Below are 22,935 nucleotides of genomic sequence, written 5' to 3'. Positions count from 1 at the left end.
AATTTTAACAGGCGACCATAACTCAGGCGTCTGACTACCAATGTCCCGATCAATCGACAAAGGCCGGGCTACATCCCTACGCTCATGCATTTCCCGCGCGTCGACGCCCCACCGCGCATGCGCGTCCCGCCACGCCAACTGTCACTTTGACAGCGTATAAAGCAATAAACGCGATGATAAACAACCGCGTTCGGAAAACAAACCGAGCGATTGAAATAAATATGTAATCATTTATTAAGTTATTGCCGTTCGCTGGTATTGTCCGTCCAAACCCGTTCCGTTGAGGCGATAACGAATAGTGTCCGGTTCGGAACAAGTCGAAAGCTCTTTTGAATATAACGGAAGCTTGGGCGCTTTCGTGAATACGTGATTTGATTTTGAATTATTTGAATGTTTTCCTCGTTCTTCAATCTTTTTTACTATCATGAATAAAATTTACTAACTTCAGTCCACTGTTTTATACACCTCCGGGGAGAACTCCTAATCGACGGGAATAAAAAGTCCCTATGTACCTATTACCCCTATGTACTTCTTAGTATACATTCTTATGTACTTCCTTAGATACTCCACTTATAGTATTCTCCCTCAGTGCTCTCCCTACATACCCCTTGTATGTCTACCATACTACTTTATGTCTTTTGTAACAAACTTAGATAGACCTTCAGGAAATAAAAAAAAAAACAAAACAAATCTAAATATCTACAGATTTATTAACAGAACAGTCTTATATCTACAACTACACTACAACGGGAACCATCGTTGCGCCCCATCCAGTCGTATGACCTCTCCGTTCAGCATGGGGTTCTCAACCACGCTCGTCACTAGATGCGCGAACTCCTCGGGCTTTCCTAACCGAGAGGGGAATGGTGTCATACGTTTTATAAACTCTAGCATTTTTTCTGGAAGGTAGTTCATGAGAGGGGTGTCGAAAAAACCTGAAAATAAATAAAATTTTAGATAGATGCGTCCAAAAAAATTGAGGGAAAACTTTGACGATTGGCAAAGTATATTAAATTAAGATACATTGACGATCTTACGAAGACTCCAAATGAGATTGTAAAACTAACAATGGAGGTGAACTGTGATGATTGGCACAAAGAAGTTGTATTGACATTGACGATCTTACGAGAAATCTAAATGTGTTGCTCTTGGGCATTCCCAGTTTCAACCACAATTAGTCTTAATGTGATAACTATCAAGTTCTAAGTACGTAAAGTTCGGGTTGTTCGAAAGAGATATCGCGGCCCTGGTACATAAAAGGCCTATGACGGAACACGACGGTTTTTAGTCAGTAAGAGTCTGACACTCCCTCTCCGCTGCTAACCCACAGCGGAAGGGGTCATTTGATGATTTTTGACGTCGTTAAAAAAAAAAAAAGTACGTACAGTTCGACTAGCGTATTTTCCGTGCGTTACACGAGCTTTATAATTATATCGAGCTTCAAAAGCATATTTAAGCGATGATATAACTGGGTTTATTCAGGCGTCTACATCAGTCGTATAAACCCGCGCTATACGACTGATGCAAAAACGATCCGCTAGTTTGAAACCGCTCCAAGATTCAATTAAAAACATCTGAACATCTCACCTGGAGCAATAGTAACAACTCTTATTCCCTGCGACGCTAAATCCCTCGCAATCGGTAGCGTCATGCCCACAATGGCTGCAGTGGACGCAGCATACGCCGCCTGACCTATATCCCCTTCATACGCAATCGTTGAAGCCGTGTTAACTATGACGCCTCTTTGACCGTTGTCGTCTGGCGTGTTCTTGCCTATTAGACCGGCTGATAACCGTATTGTATTGAATGTGCCTATTGTGTTTACCTGGGAATATAAGAAGATTATTAAATCACAAGGGGTCCCTAAGGATGTGTCCCGTCCTGCGAGAGCGAATCAACGCAAACGCAAGCGATGCGACTTCAAATAAGGACGTCGCATAGGGTACTTCAAATTGACTGTTTGTTGTTTTCGTTTCGCATTCGCATCCAGATCGCTCACGTAGGACGCACTGTACGCAGCTAAGTAGGCCATGAAGCTATCATAAGCACAAAGTTCAGGTAAACTACTGTCATACGTCTGCATGGAAGGATTGAGACAGACGTGCAAGGGCAAAACGTCTATGATCACAGTGTAGGAATGGCACTGTCTATCGCAAGCCACCTCAACAGCATGAAAAACTCTTGAGTCCAAATTAACAGCGGTTTCAAACGAGAGGGTTTTCCTTCAGCGCCGCGTGTAAATCTGTTAGTATGTAAGGTAGGTGAACATGGAGCAGAGAAATATGAGGGGAGATGCCATAGGGCAGGTACGCTAGGTGCCTTTTTCTAGGTCAGTATAGTTATCGGCACGGATATTGAGCTCTCGGCGAAAGAGTGGGGATTGCTTTGCGCAAGGTACACATAAGGCAATAAACCAATAAATCGCTTCTATAAAGGTGAAGGTCAGGTCTCAATATCCCTGCCGATGATTATACTATAAATATATGTACTCACATTTATACATTTAACAAAATCATCCAGTTCACATGACTTGTCTTTATGGAAGTTGTACACTTGATGTGTCTTCGACTGGCCTGCACAGTTGACCAGTGTGTCCAGCCGGCCGAACTTGTCTCTCACTATGTCTAAGGCTTTCTTTACATCGGCCTCTGATGTCACCTGTAATATAATGCTTATTTTTAAAATGGCGACATCTAAAATTTACTTTCATGAATCAGATTTACTAATATTAAAATGCTGATTTTTGATACACTTTAACACAACAATGACTGAATAAACTTAAATGAAAGAGGAGATTATATTAACTTTTAACATCAGAATAAATGTTAAGCTAGTTTTAATAGTTTCCTCGGTTAGGGGAAGACACTGCAGGAAACAAGTGGTTAAGTATTAACTTAATACTTAATAGCTATAAACTCGGTTGTATAAATTTTAATGCCAAAGAAACTAGAACCTATGTTTAGAAGGAAACTAGTACATTAAATACTATACTAGCAACTAGGTTAATATTAATACTAGTTTTTAAAAAAATATGTTTTTTTAATGAAAGGATTAGTAGAAGCTTTCATCTATGGCAAAGAAATTAATACCTGACATTTTTAATTCATGATCATTAAGTAGATAAACCTTAAGAACTGATGAAAGCTTATACTTTAATACTTCCTGAATTACAGTTTTATGTGTATGTAATAAAGATGTAGATGCACTTTAATAACTTAGTCTTAGTCACAGTTAGAAAGACGTAAAAGTATGAATGATATAATTACTAGAACAAATTGACCAATTTGGCTGAAGTAGGGTTGTAAAGTTTAATACATTAAACATATACTGGTGTATACATGTTGTCGCTTAGCTAGGTTTACCATGAAATTATTTGGGATAATAACTTATGATAGGAAAAACTATAAAATAGCCAAACTTACACAACCGGTAGCCACAGCTACGTTTTCGCCAAGTTGTTTAGCCACCTGCTGAGCTCTTGTGCCCTGAATGTCAAGGATGACAACCTTCCCGCCATTCTTCACAAATCTCTCCACTGTGGCCTTTCCAAGTCCTGAAGCACCGCCGGTTACCAGGCTTACCATTCCCTATAAGAGGTTAGAATTGAGGTTATGTTTACAACAACAAATTCATGAATGAAATAGTACACTAACTGTGGCATCTAGTACTCGCCTTCAACATTTTTGTTATTGCTTTCAATTATTAGTGTTCAGTTTATTATTTTGCAAGAAATGTGAATCCGAAATAATAAAATCGAAACTCGCTCGAACTCTAAATGTCAAAGTCAAACAATAATATGTCAATAATTTTAATCCATTACAAGCAGAATAACTTGGCTGAAATTTGAAATATTATAAAAATACTGGATGCAAGAATCAGAATCATTGCTTTATTTCATTCTCCTATTCAATTACATATTACAATATTCTTTGATTACATAGAAATATTAATTTAAGCTCATTTAATTTAAAACCGTATCGTCACAGTATACTTTTATCAAATAAAAACGGAGCGAACCAGATTAAAAAGCGACCAAAATAAAACGTATCAATTATTACTACATTCTACATTGTTTTAGAACATATTTTGTAACTTTCAAAATTAGTCATACTGTAATAATGGCCGGCGGCAGTGTTTGTTGTTTTTCGTCTACAAGTTTTTAATATATTTGTGAATAATTAAGCTGTGTTAACTGTATATTTGTGTTCTCTGAAACGTGCAGCTATGGCTAAAGTGGAGCAGCCAATCTTCATTCTGCCGAAGAAACGAAATGGCAAGAAACAGAATACAATAGCCAGCCATGTAGACCACATCATTACCGTGCAGGTAAATATAATATTTTATGTTCTATTAACTGCATTTTTATCGCTGATATATATCTGGATGCCTTTGTCTAACGTTGTAAATTTTTTACGTACAGTCAATCCAAGTGAGTTCGGAGATTCTTGTTTTTTTTTTAGCTGAAACCGACTCTATTGTTTTAGTAAATTCACGGCTGATAACGCCGGTTTCCGAAGATTTTGGCATTTTGTGATCGATTCCATAAATTCCATTGTGGCCTAATTGGCTGTTTTTTAATGTTATATTATTTTCATCAAGGACTAATTCCAAAAGTAATGTCAATTATTTATTTGATTTGTTTTTTTATTTTTTATTGAATCAAATTCGTTTTATAGCTTTAAAACATTTTAGTTAATAAATATTTGCTCTTCTTTTCCAGGGAGTTGCAGATGAAGCTCAAACAAAATACAAGAATGGACTCTCTCCTGTTTCTGAACATGTTGTCAATGGCATAATCCACTCTACTATGGAAGGCCTCAAATCCAACATGAAAATAAATCTGCCAATAATAAATGACGTCAATGATGAAGAATATAATGATTTCAATGGAGAAGAATCTCAGAAGAATGTCCAAAAGAATGGCTATCAAGCTCTGTCTACTCTCAATAGCAGCCGGGAAATCATAGACTTGTCACCAATATATGAAAACTCCTCAGACGCTTGTTCCAGTCATGGTGATCTCAGAGATGCTAATGACAGTGACATACAGAAAAGCTGCAAGGTTCTCAACTCTGATCAAAACGAGAGCTCATCTGCTACCCCTAACAGCATGTCCCAAACACAGTCTGAAAACAGTTTCGAAATGGGCAATCTCACTGATAGCCTTAAGAATAGTGCCAAGAGGAAAAAACGAGTGAACATTGTCCCTGGAATAATGGAGGCAGATAACACTGATACTGAAATTACAGCCCTACGAGTTGAGTCTGAAGGTTCAATGTCCCCTGACTGTTCGCTGACAGACAATTCCAAGGATGGGTATTTGACTATGACAGGCACTATTAAGAGAGGCAAAAAAAAGGGCCAGAATGTTGATGTTAAACTCAATATTTCTAGGGAAGAGCTTGAGATTATTGAAGCTGCAATTGTAGCTGAGGAGTACAACAAGATGGATATCTCCAAATGCTCTCTATACAATGGCCCACACATATTTCTCTTCAGTCTCATTTGCATTCCCATTGTGGCTTGCATTTCAGCCTTGTACTCATTCTACATGGGTACAATGGCCTGGTACAATGTATTTTCTCATGTCACTGAGAATTTCAGCTGCATCAAAAAGGTTTTGCTCGCTCCAATAGTGATTTTGTCTTATCCATTTTTGATAGTCATATTCACTATTGGACTGGGCCTGTATGCAGGTATAGTGCAGCTTACGTTCAGTGCTGCTAATTGGTGGAAAGATGTCTGCGATTTTGAGAAAGGGTTTTACGGCTGGCTCTGTAATACTCTAGGTATGTCAGAGTGTAGTCCGTATGAAGTTGTAGTTCTGATGGATGTAAAACCTTAAAGAGGAAAATAATAATTAATGTTGTCTATGACACTGCCATTTATAGATGTCCATTATATCTCAAATATTATTATTTAATGAGACAATTAACAGTAAATAATGTGAAGGAGTAATCTCTTTATAATAATCCTTTTTAATAAGGTCTTGTCTTCGTAGGAATGTTTTAATGTGTTAAATGAAACCCCTTCTCGTAGATTGTAAGTTTAAATGTAATGTTTCAAAATCCATATTTGGAAAAGGGGTATTAGGTAAAGATTGCATTTTGGAAAAGTGATATTTATACATGGAGTGGGATCAAGTATTGATGGTATACCTTTTAGATCTCTTTTTAAAATACTGATGTGTATCCAGATAGAATCATTTTGCTCAATTTCTTCCATTGTGTCATTCCATACTATGCAATTATTTCTAGTCATTTTTTAACCTTTTTGGTTGCGTACTTGTTATTTATAAGGAATTGTAATCATAGATGTATTTAGGATAATGTTTTTTACATATCTGCTAAGAGTTGAAGTAGTTGCAGAAGGTCTTAGAAACCAAAGATTTTATGATGCAATACCATGTAAGTAGTCTGAAATCAAGATTACAGTTGGTCTTCTTACTTCATAATTTAATTATAAATTGAATATTTATGACTGAATTAGTGTTACATGTTGCCAAGCACAAATTCAATATTTAAAAGCTTTCAAGCACAATAGATACTTATGTAGAAAATATAGCCAAGTTTTTAACCATGTATGTACTTATTGCTGTATTGGGATTAGCAGTAAAAGTCAGTGTAATGCATAACAAATATTTATTGATTTCTAATTATTTTAGGACATTATGCTTCAGCATTAATGGGTTTATGTATTATGACTTTGTTTTTAGGAATTATTTTTACGTCTTTTGTAATTTTGTAATGCGTAATCAACAATGTATGTTATGAAGACTGATGTATTCTAGTCACTATTGTGGTATCCATTTTCTACGCAATAAATATTTTACAAAACTGAACATGTTTTTAACTAAAAACAATATCTACAACAATAAAAATAGTAGCTCTAGTCCAAATTAGTTAACTTTGTTTCATGATGTGTCCTTTGGTTGACTCGGCGCCTCCTTCTTTTTGCTGTCATCCTTCGCATGTTTGAATTCTTCGTCTATTCTTTCTTTTGCTCTAACAATTTTGGATTGTAAATAGAAGGAGCCACCTTTGGCTTTATCGTTAACTTGAAACAGATGTTCGTAGTTTCGTATAATTTTGTCCTTTTCTAATTTGTCTAAATTTAGTATCTGCATTGCTTCTTCTAGTGTGAGGCCTGTGGAGGCATTTGCAGCCGCTCTTCTGGTACCCTCGGCGCCACCACCAGCTCGCTTCGCTGCCTCCTGCGACGCAGCTATTTCTTGTTTCAGAGCTCTGGCAAAAGCTCTCCCCACTACTTGGGCACCTAGAACTATAATTTGAGCAATGTATTTAGCCATATTTTCACTACTATTGATGAAATAACTCTTGACATTACTAGCAAAATAAATGTCAACTCTGTCTGCTGGTCATGTCAATGTTACGCATTAAGACTTTGAGGTTAAATTGCGTTCACGACGTTTTGGCTCAATGATTTTTGTTATCACTCTAAATAACGTGTTTCTGAGAACGCAGCAATTGAAAATGGTGGTTTTTGCAAATGGACCGCTACCCAACTACTAGCTCTGTAGAACTTTTGACTTTATGATACTGTGATAGGGTTCAAAATAGATAGTTCGTTTAATCCCTACCCCTGACTGACAGTGACAGACGACAGTTGAGTTGCTTGCATATTCGCGCGTTTTTTTGACATCACTGAAGTTAACCTGTTATTACCTGTTTGTTTTTTTGTAACGACGATTTCTATCGTTTATTTGTGAATTTAACTTTTATTTAGTTATATCATTCATTAGTTTTGTGGTAATTTTAAGTTCAAACAATGGTGAGTAAAGGCATTGCTCCTTTTTCGAAGTATTTACTTAATTGTGATTAACAAAGGCGTAGCATCGGCAAACGGCTTACCCAAGCATTGTTAGTGGATGATACTTAGCATTTGCGTTGTTTTTGATAAGTTTGATTAAGGAAAGCTTTCATAGTTATCTGACTAGTCTATGCAATCGTTACTTTGCCAATGTTAGATTGCAATTAAATCAAAATATTTTGTAACCTCTAAGTAACCAGCAAACACTTTCTTCCTCTACAAATAGGCTACCTAACACTGAAAGGTAGGTTAGTGTGTAGCAAAGGAAATGAGAAACTAGGCATTTTCAGAAATTTTCATTTTTTATGAAAAATTTTCTAAGTCCCAAAAGCCTTGCACACCCTTTGCTACACTCCAACCGGAAGGTACTTTCATATTGGTCCACTAGCTCCTGAGATTCATTCATTCAAGCAAAAAAACTTCAGCTTCATAAAATGACTATAGATTCAAGAATATAATTCAGTTATTTATTTTTTGTATATAAATAAATATTCCATGTATACTTCTATTTCAGAGTTCTCCAGCCCCCGACACGCCATCAGAGCGAGATGGAGCGCGTTCCCGCATGACATCACCGGCACGAGACTATGAGATGTTTGAGGATGAGGGCGCCATCCTCGGAGACAACCCTGAGGAGGAAGAGGATGATGGAGAGGAACTCTTCAATGATAATATGGAGGCGTGAGTTTTTATATGTTTTAGGAGTTTGTTCCAGATGTGTGGATTGCTGTCTTCATAATAAAGGTTCAAATAGTACCTTTAGGAAAATGTTAACAGATGGTCTTAATGGTGTTCTTAAGGTCCTGTTTGGTTTATATAAATTAGTTGAACTTAAGCCGCCATATTGTAATATCACAGACATGCTAGCTATAACTGCACAAAAAAGATGCTAAAACACTAAACACAAGAAAATCACATTCTAAAACTCTGTTTAGCAAATCATCTGAAATTCATTTTCATTTTTTGATTGACTTTTTAGGACCTGGCTAATGAAATAATAAAACACTAGAATTTTAAGAAATGGATATATAAAAAAATCCTGCACACTTCTCAAATGATTCCTATTCTTTTCACAGTGACTACCGCCCCATGCCAGCACTGGACCGCTATGACGCAGAGGATTTGGATGAAGATGACTATGATCCCATGTCCATACAAGACCGAGTGGCTGCTGAACAGGAGCTCCGGAGAAGGGACAGGGAAGAGGGACGCACTAGGAGGGATGACCGCGACTTGCTGTATGGTAAGTAACAACCAAACATCATCATCATCTCAGCCATAGGACGTCCACTGCTGAACATAGGCCTCCCCCTTAGATCTCCACAGATACCTGTTGGAGATGCCCTGCATCCTGCGTCTTCCGGCAACCTTTAAACCTAACACGTAAAAGAATATTTGCACAGTTTGTCTAAAAACCAGTGGCACCATTCATAATAGTAGATGTAAAAGAGTGAAAACAAAACCCCATGTTTTCAGGACCTGTGTGTTCTGACCAAAATATTTTTCTAAGTCTATTTAGTATTGTAAGGTATTCTTCTTTTTTTTCACCTCTTTCCTTACTCAACCAACCTTACTGTAGTTCTCACCTTATTTTCGTCACTCAACATTGCGCTAGTACTTGCAGCCAATTTTAAGTATCTTGCATTATAAGTATACTAGCTTCCACCCGCTCCTTCGCCTTCATATAGTTCGGTTATATCGCGTTTCCAAGATAATTCTTCAAAAGTCCGGGATAAAAACTATCCTATGTTCTTTCTCAAGGTCAACTCTATCTCTGTACCAAATTTTAATAAAAATCAGTTGGTGGTTTAGACCGTAACAGACAGACAGACAGAGTTACTTTCGCATTTATAATATTAGTAGAGATAACATTCTACAAACTTACCCTTCTTAAGCCGCGTACGCACGTACGAACAAATTTGTTGCGTTACATGATATGCAACAACTTGGTTCGCACACGTGCGTACCACTGTCGAACATCGAACACTCTGTTCGTCAAACATGTTCGCGGCGATCCTTGTAGTGTGTTCTGTATGGACGGTGTTCGAAGAGCTTTAATAAATGTTACGCAACAAAACTGTTCGTATACCTAGATCTGGGCGGGGTGCGGGCGCGGCAGAGGTCCTACCCGTACCTAAGTTCTCGACGTCGACGAATCACTGCGAACATCAAAAAATTCTCCGCTACTTCACAATCGACCACTTCCAACGGCGCCGTCATGGCTACTAAGATAGAGTTCACGACTGTTGTTCGCGAACTCGACTCGAACTATGTTTGCGTTCGTGTTCGAATATGCCGTCCATACGCACGAACCAAATGTTCGGGTGTGGTGTTTGTGTTCGCTATGTTCGTGTTCGTACGTGCGTACGCGCCTTAATACTTATACTTGCCCTTTCGCAGATGAGTCTGACGAGGAAAGCACAGGAGCCCCGAGGGCGAAGCGCCGCCGCGCCGCAGAGAAGGCCGCCATGGGGTCAGATGAACAAGTGGAGGAGGGAATAGAGAGTATTGAGAACTTGGAAGACACTAAGGGTTATACTACTAAGGAGTGGGTCTCTATGCTGGGACCTAGGACTGAGATTGCTAACAGGTTTGTGATTACATAAATAAATATGGATATTTTATGAAAGTAGAGAATGGTCTCATTACCCTCATCCAATCTCAGTCTCTTATACTGTTGTTAACAATATAAAACATGATGATACTTTAGTCCTATGTATTTTTTATGTAGATATACACATTTACATACTTAAATAAAGTATGTATGTATTTAGTGTACATATGTGTCTACCCACAATCATCATTCATTATTTTAATTTTACTGATGCATAACTAGGTATAGGATGCTTCTCATAAAAAAAGCCATAATTATTCATTTTCGTACCAAATCATTTGCATTCCCTCTGCAACCATTATTCTGAATATGATACAGTATTTCGAATGAACCATTTTCGCACTTCAATTACCTCACTAACTTTTAACTCAAAAACATGAATAGAACACTTATACACTCCCCAGGTTCAAAAACTTCCTCCGCACATACACGAACAGTAAAGGCCAGTTCGTCTACAAGGAGCGTATCCGTCGCATGTGTGAACACAACCAGGCTTCCTTCCATGTGGAGTTCGACGTACTGGCTCGCAGGGAACAAGTGTTAGCTTACTTCTTGCCTGAAGCGCCTTTTCAGATGCTGCAGATTTTTGATGAGGTCAGTTATATTAAGTAATGAATTGCAAAATATCTGATGACTTTGTCCTGCTGCAACACAGCGTCATTTCAAGCAAATTCGTAAATGAATTCCTTCTTTCGCAACGTGACGTCAAGGAAACGCGGCGATACCGTTATGAGTCGCCGCGATTCCGTAACGACTAGCGACGATACTCGGCGGAACTATCGCTCGTTCGTGGAGATTATCCGACGATATAAGGGCGGACTCATCGCGATTCTCGCGCTCGTGGAGACAGCCCCCTAGAGGAGTTATTGCTCGATGATAGCATCAATCCACGGAAGTCAACTAATAATAGATTGCAATTTTACTTATAGCAAATAGTCTTATGTTTCGATACGTATGTACGTTTGTGCGCGATTATCGAAGATAAACATAATTGTCGTCTAAATGGTTTCCTCAATTATCATCTTGCAACAAAAAACTTCTTACTACAAACATAGACATCTACAAACTACAACAACAACAACTACAAACATCATCAACTACTTATTAAAGTTTTCATTTGTCAACTCGCTTTTAATCACTTCCAGGTAGCAAAAGACATAGTGCTCCAAATATTCCCTAGCTACGAGCGAGTGACTTCCGAAATCCACGTCAGAATATCAGACTTACCACTCATAGAAGAGTTGAGAACATTCCGGAAGCTACATTTGAACCAACTCGTGAGGACTGTGGGAGTCATCACGGCTACCACTGGGGTGTTACCACAGCTGTCTGTAGTGAAATATGACTGTAATAGATGCGGGTATATTTTGGGACCGTTTGTGCAGACTCAGAATTCTGAAGTTAAGCCCGGGTCGTGTCCGGAGTGTCAGAGTGCTGGACCGTTTATGGTAAGTAAAATTGATAGTTACTTTCTGCATATATTCAGTACATATTTTTCAAACAAGTCACCTAGCAAATCATGTTATTTCAATGATTGTATTGAATTTTAAGACATGAATGATTAGTTTGTTAACTTTTTAAATTATGCCGCATTTCATGGTAACGACGGTGGCACCTTACAATATTTGCATTTGAATTGTAAGAACTTTCGTAGTTAAAAAATTTCCTTTGAAATATATTATAAGGTACTACGATTGATAGGATAATTCGTCATAACGAATGTCAACTTCAGTAAACTACAAACTACATTTTACACCTGAATTTTCCGTCACCAGTTGAACCTTAAGATAATTCCTCATATAGAGTATTAAGCTCAGTAAAAATCAAAAACCATTTTATATTTGAAGTTGTAGCATTCCTCCTAAAAATTTCGATTGCCGTTCCCAGGTAAACATGGAACAGACAGTATACCGCAACTACCAGAAGGTGACGATCCAGGAGTCCCCGGGCCGCATCCCCGCCGGACGCATTCCTCGCAGCAAGGAGTGCATACTGTTGGCTGATCTGTGTGACCGGTGCAAGCCGGGAGATGAAGTGGATTTGACTGGCATTTATACTAATAATTATGATGGATCGCTTAATACTGAGCAGGTAAGGTTTAAAAGGAAGTTTTGTAATATAATTTTTTTTTCTTTAGACCATATTGGAGTATCCAAAATTTTCAATTTTCATTGAGAGAAATAATTGTTAAAGTATGAAGAACATAATTTGAATCCTAATGCTTTTTATTACACCAGTGAACGTCAGCTCGTTTTTGTTAGTTGCTCCAGATTTGGATAGGACAAAAAAAATTACCCATATACTTCAGTCATTAGAATGTGGTTCTTATATTTAAGTTGCCATCAACTCGCCAAGAAGAAGGTTCTTATATACTTTATTAAATAGATTTACATCGGTTTCCTTCAAAATTTTACTTTCGGCGCTCTCATTTATCTCTCGCTCGCTCATAATTTTTGACCATTACCAAAACAAAACATTCCCAATCTATAGAAACTACCATATCTTCCCCAGGGTTTCCCAGTCTTCGCAACAGTGATAATAGCAAACTACATAGTTGTGAAAGACTGCAAGCATATCGTGGACTCTCTCACTGATGAAGACGTAGCTACCATCGTCAAGCTGTCCAAAGACCCAAGGATTGGGGAACGTATTGTACAAAGCATTGCCCCGTCTATATACGGACATGATTATATTAAGAGGGGCTTGGCTCTTGCACTGTTTGGGGGGGAGCCTAAGAATCCAGGTATGTTTTTTTTTTATTAGATCTGTTGGCTATGGTTTCATAAATATGTTATATGTAGTTTATCAGTTGTGTTAGCACCCACAACACAAGATAATTAATAGCTTACCATGGGGCTAACCATCCGTGTGTGAAAATAAGTGACTTCTCAAGAAGAAACAATGTAAAACTGCATTGTATATTCTCTGTTGAAAAAGTAAACATACTTTATCTGTGTATTTCTAAAATATAAATGATTTAAATATGCTTATATAATTCTAGGTGACAAGCACAAAGTGAGAGGTGACATCAATGTCCTTATTTGCGGTGACCCTGGTACCGCCAAATCACAGTTCTTGAAGTACACTGAAAAGGTAAACAATACTCTAGTCATTATTACGTTAAATTAACATTTTCATAAACTTAAAATATTGATTTCTTTTTAATTTTTATGCTGCTTGAAAATGAAGTAGATATGAGGTAAGCTTTCATCTCATCAATATAAGATTTCTGTTAACACTCTTCATTAGAAATCAGGCCTAATTTCGCACAAGTATTCATTGTATACCAAAATATACCACATTAATCACCTTTTTCTTTATGTATTTGTGAAAAGCGGTAGAACCACTTTTCTATTTATCATGAACAGTTAGCGTTCAATTTACATTATATGCCATATTATGTTGTTATAGATAGCGCCGCGAGCAATCTTCACGACAGGTCAGGGCGCCAGTGCTGTCGGTCTCACAGCCTACGTCAGGAAGAATCCTACTACAAGGTAAGCTTACTACTGGCATCAAATGATTGTTAAACATCAATAATACGTAGTATGTGAAACAAGGAACATAATAAAATTATAGAATTCGAATCTCGTCCCAAATATGGAGGTATATACATAGGAAACTACGTAATTGTTCAGCTAAAATTTCTAACATCTTAGAATTTGATGTGTCAACAGCAGAGTAAAGGCAGTATACATGTAATAAAATAAAAAATACTTAGAAAACACATGTTCTGCAATTATAATTGAATCACCAGCTAAATATTTTGACCATGTTGCAAGAATTTTTTTTTTTTTTGTCATTTATCAGTAATTCTATCACCCTACACAACGTCATGTAAACAAAAATAAATATTTGATTACCTTTTCCACAGAGACTGGACTCTAGAAGCAGGTGCCTTAGTTCTAGCAGACCGCGGCGTATGTCTCATAGATGAGTTCGACAAAATGAACGATGCTGACCGAACGTCAATACACGAGGCCATGGAACAACAGTCTATCTCTATATCTAAAGCTGGTATTGTGACGTCACTGCATGCTAGGTAAGGAAATAAGATCGAAAATATCATTTTTTTCTCGATGTTTCCGTTGCATAAAAGTTTGCGCAGTAAAGTATTCGGCGCAAACAACTTTGTGCAGTAAAATATTTTGCGCAAAAATGAGCAATACATGAAGCCCATATTTGAATTATGTAATGGTTTTTTTTTAACGACAAATCACTATGTCAATTCACTTTCATTATGAATTTTCAAGTTTCAAAGTAGACAGTTTTTATGAAAACTGACGTCTATTTTGAAGGTGAATTTGAGCCTTGTATCTCTCAAAAATAAACCCCCATTTCTTAGAGATTTTCAACAATATAACTTACTAGCTTCTGCCAGCGGTTTCACCCGCATCCCGTGGGACCTACTTCCCGTACCGGGATAAAAAGTAGCTGAAAGAAATTTTCAAATCGGACCAGTAGTTCCTGAGATTAGCGCGTTCAAACAAACAAACAAACTCTTAAGCTTTATAATATTACTATAGATAACTTATATCATAATGCTTTGTTGGCTGTCCTTAAATAATACTAATACTCTTTCTCTACCCCCAGATGTTCAATAATAGCCGCGTCCAACCCGATCGGCGGTCGTTACGACGCGTCGTTAACGTTCTCTGAGAACGTGAACTTGTCGGAGCCCATACTGTCGCGGTTCGACGTGCTGTGTGTCGTGAGGGATGAACCCGATCCCATGCAGGATGCACATCTTGCCAAGTTTGTATTTCATATAACTTCTATACTAAAATATAAAGAGGAAGCACTGATACTCAGCTACATCCGGTTACGACTGGTCGACCCCAACATAGTCGGATCGGAAGATGATGATGACTTATATTGAAAAAAAAGATTTGATTGTTTGAATATTTGTTTGCATTGAATAGGCTCCGGATCTACTGATCGATTTGAGAAAGTCTTTCACTGTTGGGAAGCTACTCTCTGCCTCAGTAACATAGGCTTTATTTTAGTCAGATACGGGAAGTAGTTCTCACGGGTTACTGGTAAAACCGAAAACGGCTATCTATACTAATATAATAAAGAGGAAACCTTTTTTGGTTGGTCTGTGTCCCCTGAAACCTGTCGTGCCGCCAAGCCGGCCGGCTCTAACGAAAAACATTTCTCTTTATAACAATCTACCCTATTATCGGATTCTTAGAATAACTTATTTAATGACCTTCCTATCCCCCAGGTTCGTGGTATCCTCCCACATCCGCCACCACCCGACGCAGCGCGGCACCACGCTGGAAGACAACGCGGCTCCCGACCCTGACTTCGTGCTGCCTCAGGACTTGCTGAAAAAGTATATTGTATACTCTAGGGAGAATGTACACCCTAAACTGCAGGTATGTCACCCGAATTATTGTCATATTGTGTCCAAAATATTTGCACTATTGAATAAATCTTATGTCTCATCTGAAAAATATCAAACAATACTTTGAGGTATATACTAGGCGCGAATGATGAGATCTCGCCTTATATGTAAACTATATGTATTATATGTTCTTTGTTAACATAGGTAAAACATGTAAAGCCATATCTAATGTTACACCTATAATAAGCATAGCAAACAAGACTTTTATAACAACTTATGTTTATCTATTTTTCGTTAGTTATGATAATGGTGTGCCAATAAATAAATGTGTGAATTTACCTACCAATTGAAGCAAACCTATGGATAAAAAATGTCTTTCTTTCAGAATATGGATCAAGACAAGGTAGCTAAGATGTACAGTCAACTGCGTCAGGAATCTCTCGCCACCGGCAGTCTACCTATCACCGTTCGTCACATTGAATCAGGTATCTATCGATGAGTTTTTAATGTCTGTATAATCATCGGCAAGGATATTGAGCCCTGACCTTCACCTGCGCAGAAGTGATTTATTGGTTTATTGCCTTATGTGTACAGTGCGCAAAGCGATCTCCACTCTTCCGCCGAGAGCTCAATATCCGTGCTGATAACTATAATTACTGATCAAAAAGTTTGAGGATCCTGGAGTACAAAGTCTGACACCATCTGCATTGATCAAGCGAAGTGATTGACGCTCAATCCTACTCCGTGTGATAGGAGGTCTATTTACCAATGCAATGTATTTCCGCAGTAATCCGCATGAGTGAGGCGCATGCCCGCATGCACTTGCGGCCGCAGGTGTCGGAGGAGGACGTCAACATGGCCATCCGCACCATGCTCGAGAGCTTCGTCGAGACGCAGAAGTATAGCGTCATGAGGGCTATGAGACAGGTACCTAGTATATGTACCGTTTTGCAGTGGTTTTAAAACGGTGCAAGGCCACCTACACGGTAAATCACTTAAAAATCATCGCGCAGTTGGAACTTGGGCCCATTAATAAAAAGAAGCAACTGCAACGTGCAGGAAGTGCAGGTTGCATAAGCCACAGGGAACAGCTAGAATAAATCCCGCCGTGGGTTAGCAGCGGAGAGGGAGTGTCAGACTCTTACTGGCCAAAGACCGTCGTGGTCCGTCGTAGGCTTTTTATGTACCAGGGCCGCGGTAACTCTTTCGAACAATCCCGCAAACAACTAGAATACCTCAGATTTTATCATACTTTCTTTATTTTTTCCCAAGTACCAAGACGGGTCATGTTTTTCTTCACATGTCCAAAACAGGAACCTTTGTACTAACGAAACTTATATCTTTCCAGACATTCCAAAAATACCTATCATACAACAAGGACCACAGTGAGCTCCTGTACTACATCCTACGCCAACTCACAATGGACCAGCTTGCCTACATGCGAGGCCTTCACAATCACTCACAGTCTACCATTGAGATTTCCGAACGAGACTTGTTGGAACGAGCAAGACAGATCAACATTTCTGACTTAAAACCTTTTTACGATAGCAGGATATTCAAAATGAATAGCTTTACGTATGATGCTAAGAGAAAAGTTATTGTTCATGTTTTGCCTGATATGCCAACTGCATCTAGTGCGTCTTCTTAATAAAGAATGTTTTTTTCTTTTCGATTTTTGATATACTGTGTGGGTTGTAGTAAATGGTTTGTTTACAAGGTATGAATCTCACTGAAACCTAGTGTTAATTTTGATGGAATAGTTTTGTATACTCAATTAATTCTATAATTCTATGAAAGATCAAATTCATCAAAGCATCTATTTTCACAATAAAGTTACTTATATATATTGCTAGTATTAGCCCATATTAGACTGAGCTTTTTAAGTGGCATCGAAATTTTAATAAATGAAATAAAAATCACAAATACATTACCATTTATGTACAATCCACATAGTAACACATACTTACCGATACCCACCTTTTACAAAATCACTACAATTGTAACATAGCTTTAACATTGCCTACAAAATGTCTTTGATTTAAGTCTTTTAGAATAAGCTTTAATTTCTCGATTTTTCTATGATTCTGTGCTGGACTCAGACTTGTTATAGGTCTTGTATGGATCAAGTTACTCTATTAATAGTGCTAGATCGAATATCCGTGAATAGAATAGTAGGTAGTTCTTGAAACTAGGTCATCTGACAGTCGAAGTTATTTTTAAGGCTTTCTTTCCATATATAGTAATTGAGAGTCGAGGATAAAATTGCATATAAAATGGGCAAAATCTTCTACTTTTTTCAAAAAGGATAATTTTAATGTTTTTGATAATTTTTGTGTTGTAGGTATAAAGTGTACGAGTAAACTAAGTGCCTTGGTTAAGTACAAACCCGATTGTTAGTTGTATTGTATCTAATTATGTTTTTCGTAATCAGTGATTTCAATTTGTAATTTTCCAAATAAACATTATTGTAATCATGTTTGTGTTTATTTTATTACTACCGCCATTCTTATCTATTGAACAGCAGCTCTAATTATTTTTGACAACTCCCGACTACGCCTGTGGTGATAGGTGAACTGAATTCAATTAGGGTCAATTCCCACTGAAAGAGCAGCGGCCGTAAATGCAAGGGATTGAGCGCGAGCGCGGCGGGCCGCGCGGCGCCGCGCTGGGCCGCGCTCTTACATTTTCCGTGCTCTTACGGCCGCTGCCGGCCGCTGCTCTTTCAGTGGGAATTGACCCTTACTGATTTATCTCTAAATAGTGGCTGTCCAAGCAAAACGTAAGAGTTTTGCTTTCTTCAGTAACCAATTTCTCGCCTTTTCGTCATCCATCGTATTTCTGAGCTTGACATATCACACACAAGAATAATCTTCGTTACAAAAAATTATGGAACGCTCAAAGTTTTCAATAAAAGACTTGAATGCAATCCCATTTAAATTATATTTTGTTTTATATCAAAATTCTTACATTTTTTCTATTTAAATCATGAGACTATGTAATTGAAGAGACATTTTACTATACAGTCTTAGAAAATATTACGTCTATGACATGTAAATATGTAATTGATAATTAACTTTAACTCTATGCTATATTAACACAGCAGTTTCACAAAGCACAAACAAAATGACTGAATTTCCACTAACTTAAGTCTGTTAGTCAATTTTAAGTTTAAATAGAGTATTATATTAACATCAGCAAACTTTGGCTTCATTAAATAATTGTTCACACTTCATTTCTAATCATGTCAGTGGAAATAAAGCCTAACATATCTAAATAATATTAAAGATATAAATCTCTACAAACTCCCAATCCATTCATACACACATATAATTACTTTTAGCATCTTATAGAATCATTTTAAACTACAAACATTCAACAAGTTCACAGCATTAAATAACTAGGAAGAATGGCGCCAAACCCATTTAGCTCTTTTCTAACATCAAAGTTCAATTTTTAAATTACTATTAATCGAATCTACGAAAACCAGTGTTCCGTTTATAATCTGCTATTGATTACATAAAGGCTGAATGAGAAAGTGCCACTACATACACAAAAAAATAGATTATAAACATTGTCTGCAAGTTAAAAATATCTTAAGAACAGTGTCACATTATACTAAGTCCTTATTTTTAATGTCCAGCATTATGAAATCTTCTGGTGATGGTTAAACCTACATGCAACGTCACTTGGGATGAACTTACAACTGGTACTGTTACAAACCTTTTCTGACAATTATATTAAAATGAGAATTGACAGAAGATTAAATAATAGGAGGTATTATTATCAAAATTTGTTAGAAAAATAAGATTAACATTTTAAATCAAATCTGTGCACTTAGCTTTTAACCATCAAGTAAACAAAAGCCTGCTTTACAAATGAGCACACATATCATAACTTCTCTGTATTCTGAATATGACTTGATTGAGTTATGTACATTTACGGATGAGAAGCGAAGGCAATTTATAAGTACCAGTTGTGAAGTACAGCGCGCTGACTATCTCCTTAACAATCTGAGCAGGATTCGGACCCGCTGCTGCTCTCGCTATCACTCTCTGAGTCACTGCTGCTGTCGCTCCCTGAGTCATCCGAGCTACAGGAGTCTGATCCTGAAGAGCTACCGGAAGAACTGTTGTCTGAGCAATCGGCACAGTCATTGGTGCGTTTCTTTTTGTTTGGTATCTTGCAACTGCCTTTGCTGCAGAAGAAATAAAAATAGGTGATCAATATAAAAGGCTAAAAGAAACCACATGCTTTAAGTAACCAGTGAGACAATGGCTTACTGATACCATTTTCTGAAAACATCAGAATGTAGACTGACAACTGATTGCAGAAGAACAGAAAAATATAGCACAGTATTGAAATAATTTACACACGTTATACCTTCTATGAAAAACGTTAAAGATATAAAAGTCCATGCAGGTGGTTAAAAAATGAGGGTAAGTAGAAAAAAAACGAAAATATATAAATCTGCTATATTCCTGTAAATTCTAGTTGCCTAGATGGACATTGAACTAGTTTATCAAAATAGTTAGGAGTGGAAAAGCCCCTAGCAAGGCCTTCATCCCATGAGGGATAAGATCCCGCCATCAAATGCCATGTGCTTTGAAAATGTTGAATATACAATTCTTGATACATTGCTTGCGTTACCTACTAGTAACTTCAATATAGTAAAATATATGAACACACCACTCCTGCACATGTACAGTTGCATTTAGCTAACATCGGAGAAGCAAAGTTATTTGATGGGAACAGTACATAGTTGTCTGCTTCGACTACAACTTCTACTAACATTCTCATCAAATACAACAAAATCTTACATATTTAATTCTAATCAAGTATAAATTATATTAAATTCTAGATTAGAATTTAAAAAAAAATTGCACCGAGGGTAGGTAAGACAATTTTATTTTGCAGCCATAAGTGACTGGGCATTTACTAAATTATAGCAAAAATAATATGTGGGAATAAATATTAACTATTAGAAATTAATTAATAAAAAGGTCCCATTATAATCTAAGTAGAACTTATTAGAAACATATTGAGGGTAGGACATGTTTCTAGAAAAATCGAATGAATCTTAATAACTACGGAAAGTTACCTGCAGGATCCCTGTTCCCGAGATTTCAGGTTCTTCTTTAATACCTGCGTGCTCGAAGGACGCACCAATATCTTGCGCTTGCCCTTACACTCGTAACTCCAGTGCCCGTATTCCAAGCATTTCTGGCAACGGATCCCTTGTGGAAAGGCCGCCGCCAACGCAGCTTGTCTAGAAAAACAAAACAATATCAATAACAAGCAAAACCCCACAATAATCTACAAGAAAAACGGAGGGAATAAATGGTTTACTTTTTCTTTTGCGCCTGATGCCTGTTATAAGTTCCCAGAGTCATGGTGGAATTTTCCAGTTAACGGCTCAAAAATTATGTGTCGGTAGGTGAAAATCACTTAAACACAAACTGCAAGGTGACTATCGCGCGCTAATGCTCTCAAAATACGAATGAATTATCACAAAATCGCAGAAAAAAGAAGCATGGAAAATAAAAAGATTTGTCAACTTGTCGTTGTCAAACACAGCAGCACAGATTAACAAAAGAAAAAAGATTTTTATCAATGGCATGTCTCTGTGGTAAATCCTCCAAACGTTTTTAGCGCCTTCCTTCATTCTTTTTTATTTTATAGGTAACTTGATGCCCGGTTTACATTATTCCAGTCCAGCGATCCAGTCCAGTACTGGATTGCTTATGCCCGGTTTACATTATTCCAGTCCAGCGATCCAGTCCAGTACTGGATTGCTTACTGGAAAAATGTAAACCGGCACTGGAATGAACTGAATCCAGTAAGCATTCCAGTCCAGTAACTGGATTTGCGGTCTACTTTTGAATCCAGTGCGACCAATCCAGTGCAACTGGAATAATGTAGACGGCCAATCCAGTGCTATTCCAGTGCTGACGAGGTACACATGTGTTGGTTGTTTTTGCGGACTTTTTTTGCATTGTTTTTGAGGGTATAGCATCTCTGAACAACGTATTCTTACGCTGGATATTAATCGAAACTAATGATAACAGTTCTTCAAAGTTTTCTGCTGTCATTCTCAGTGCCAGTCTATATTCATTGGGATCTTCCACCTTCAGTTGTTGCAAAAGTAATACTAACCCTCCTTTTTGATCTCTTTCGCTGATCCAATTTCTCACCCAAATCCGTTCCTTTTTTTTTAGTTCCTTATCAACCTCATTAATAACTTCTTGTAGCAAGAGTGATTGAGCACGTTTGAAACATTTTCGGAACTGATCTCTTCTTGAAATCATTGTCACTATAGTGTTCACACTTCAACGGCTTCTAAATAACTGGAATAGTGTAGACGTACAGATCCAGTCCAGCACTGTACTGGAAATCTCGCTAGATCACTGGACTGGAATAATGTAAACCGGGCATTACTGGAAAAATGTAAACCGGCACTGGAATGAACTGAATCCAGTAAGCATTCCAGTCCAGTAACTGGATTTGCGGTCTACTTTTGAATCCAGTGCGACCAATCAATTGGGATATATAAAATATATAAAATATCAAAATATTCATTGGGATCTTCCACCTTCAGTTGTTGCAAAAGTAATACTGACCCTCCTTTTTGATCTCTTTCGCTGATCCAATTTCTCACCCAAATCCGTTCCTTTTTTTTTAGTTCCTTATCAACCTCATTAATAACTTCTTGTAGCAAGAGTGATTGGGCACGTTTGAAACATTTTCGGAACTGATCTCTTCTTGAAATCATTGTCACTATAGTGTTCACACTTCAACGGCTTCTAAATAACTGGTATAGTGTAGACGTACAGATCCAGTCCAGCACTGTACTGGAAATCTCGCTAGATCACTGGACTGGAATAATGTAAACCGGGCATGAAACTGATACCCTTTTGAAAGTTAAACTAAAATAAAAGTAGAGAGCTACATGTAGTTTATAATAGTCTTATAACTTATTAGTTTTAAGTTGAATAGACCAATTTTTCGACGCCCTTTATTATTTTTAAGTTTCTTCAGTTAAAATTAATAGATGTAGTTCATTTTAAAATAACAATTATGTTTTATTCAAATAAATATTTCCAATATAAAAAAATTTACGCTGAAGTTAGATAATTAGGTATTT

General features: G+C 37.4%; 5 protein-coding genes across 5 annotated transcripts; 2 read left to right on the top strand and 3 right to left on the bottom strand.

Moving 5' to 3' along the window:
* Nucleotides 1-690: 690 nt before the first annotated feature.
* Nucleotides 691-3,809, bottom strand: LOC110371359 (3-hydroxyacyl-CoA dehydrogenase type-2). Its single transcript, XM_021327561.3, has 5 exons — nt 3,673-3,809; nt 3,423-3,587; nt 2,494-2,658; nt 1,588-1,825; nt 691-935 (listed from the first exon to the last, which is right to left on the bottom strand). Exons 1-5 carry the CDS (start codon nt 3,679-3,681, stop codon nt 742-744), a joined length of 771 nt encoding a protein of 256 aa, XP_021183236.3. The 5' UTR covers nt 3,682-3,809; the 3' UTR covers nt 691-741.
* Nucleotides 3,810-4,089: 280 nt separating this feature from the next.
* On the top strand, nt 4,090-5,983 carry LOC110371365 (uncharacterized). The gene is made up of 2 exons (XM_021327570.3): nt 4,090-4,326; nt 4,721-5,983. Exons 1-2 carry the CDS (start codon nt 4,225-4,227, stop codon nt 5,843-5,845), a joined length of 1,227 nt encoding a protein of 408 aa, XP_021183245.1. The 5' UTR covers nt 4,090-4,224; the 3' UTR covers nt 5,846-5,983.
* A 685-nt stretch (nt 5,984-6,668) lies between these two features.
* Nucleotides 6,669-7,404, bottom strand: LOC110371366 (mitochondrial import inner membrane translocase subunit Tim16). Its single transcript, XM_021327572.3, has one exon. It carries the CDS (start codon nt 7,307-7,309, stop codon nt 6,914-6,916), a length of 396 nt encoding a protein of 131 aa, XP_021183247.1. The 5' UTR covers nt 7,310-7,404; the 3' UTR covers nt 6,669-6,913.
* A 225-nt stretch (nt 7,405-7,629) lies between these two features.
* LOC110371391 (DNA replication licensing factor Mcm2) lies at nt 7,630-17,483 on the top strand. Its single transcript, XM_064040754.1, has 16 exons — nt 7,630-7,791; nt 8,345-8,511; nt 8,907-9,073; nt 10,231-10,420; nt 10,849-11,038; nt 11,590-11,892; nt 12,332-12,535; nt 12,956-13,187; nt 13,446-13,537; nt 13,856-13,941; nt 14,319-14,486; nt 15,038-15,199; nt 15,672-15,825; nt 16,180-16,279; nt 16,582-16,721; nt 17,143-17,483. The coding sequence occupies exons 1-16, from the start codon at nt 7,789-7,791 to the stop codon at nt 17,440-17,442; spliced, it is 2,658 nt and encodes an 885-aa protein (XP_063896824.1). The 5' UTR covers nt 7,630-7,788; the 3' UTR covers nt 17,443-17,483.
* Nucleotides 17,484-18,715: 1,232 nt separating this feature from the next.
* LOC110371375 (zinc finger CCHC domain-containing protein 10) lies at nt 18,716-21,389 on the bottom strand. The gene is made up of 3 exons (XM_021327597.3): nt 21,141-21,389; nt 20,893-21,060; nt 18,716-19,989 (listed from the first exon to the last, which is right to left on the bottom strand). The coding sequence occupies exons 1-3, from the start codon at nt 21,182-21,184 to the stop codon at nt 19,797-19,799; spliced, it is 405 nt and encodes a 134-aa protein (XP_021183272.2). The 5' UTR covers nt 21,185-21,389; the 3' UTR covers nt 18,716-19,796.
* Between the last annotated feature and the right edge of the window lie 1,546 nt (nt 21,390-22,935).

This window comes from Helicoverpa armigera, chromosome 23, assembly GCF_030705265.1.
Source record: "Helicoverpa armigera isolate CAAS_96S chromosome 23, ASM3070526v1, whole genome shotgun sequence".
Taxonomy (NCBI): domain Eukaryota; kingdom Metazoa; phylum Arthropoda; class Insecta; order Lepidoptera; family Noctuidae; genus Helicoverpa; species Helicoverpa armigera.
The sequence above is the reverse complement of the archived record's forward strand: the minus strand, read 5'-3'. Positions and strand labels throughout refer to the sequence as shown.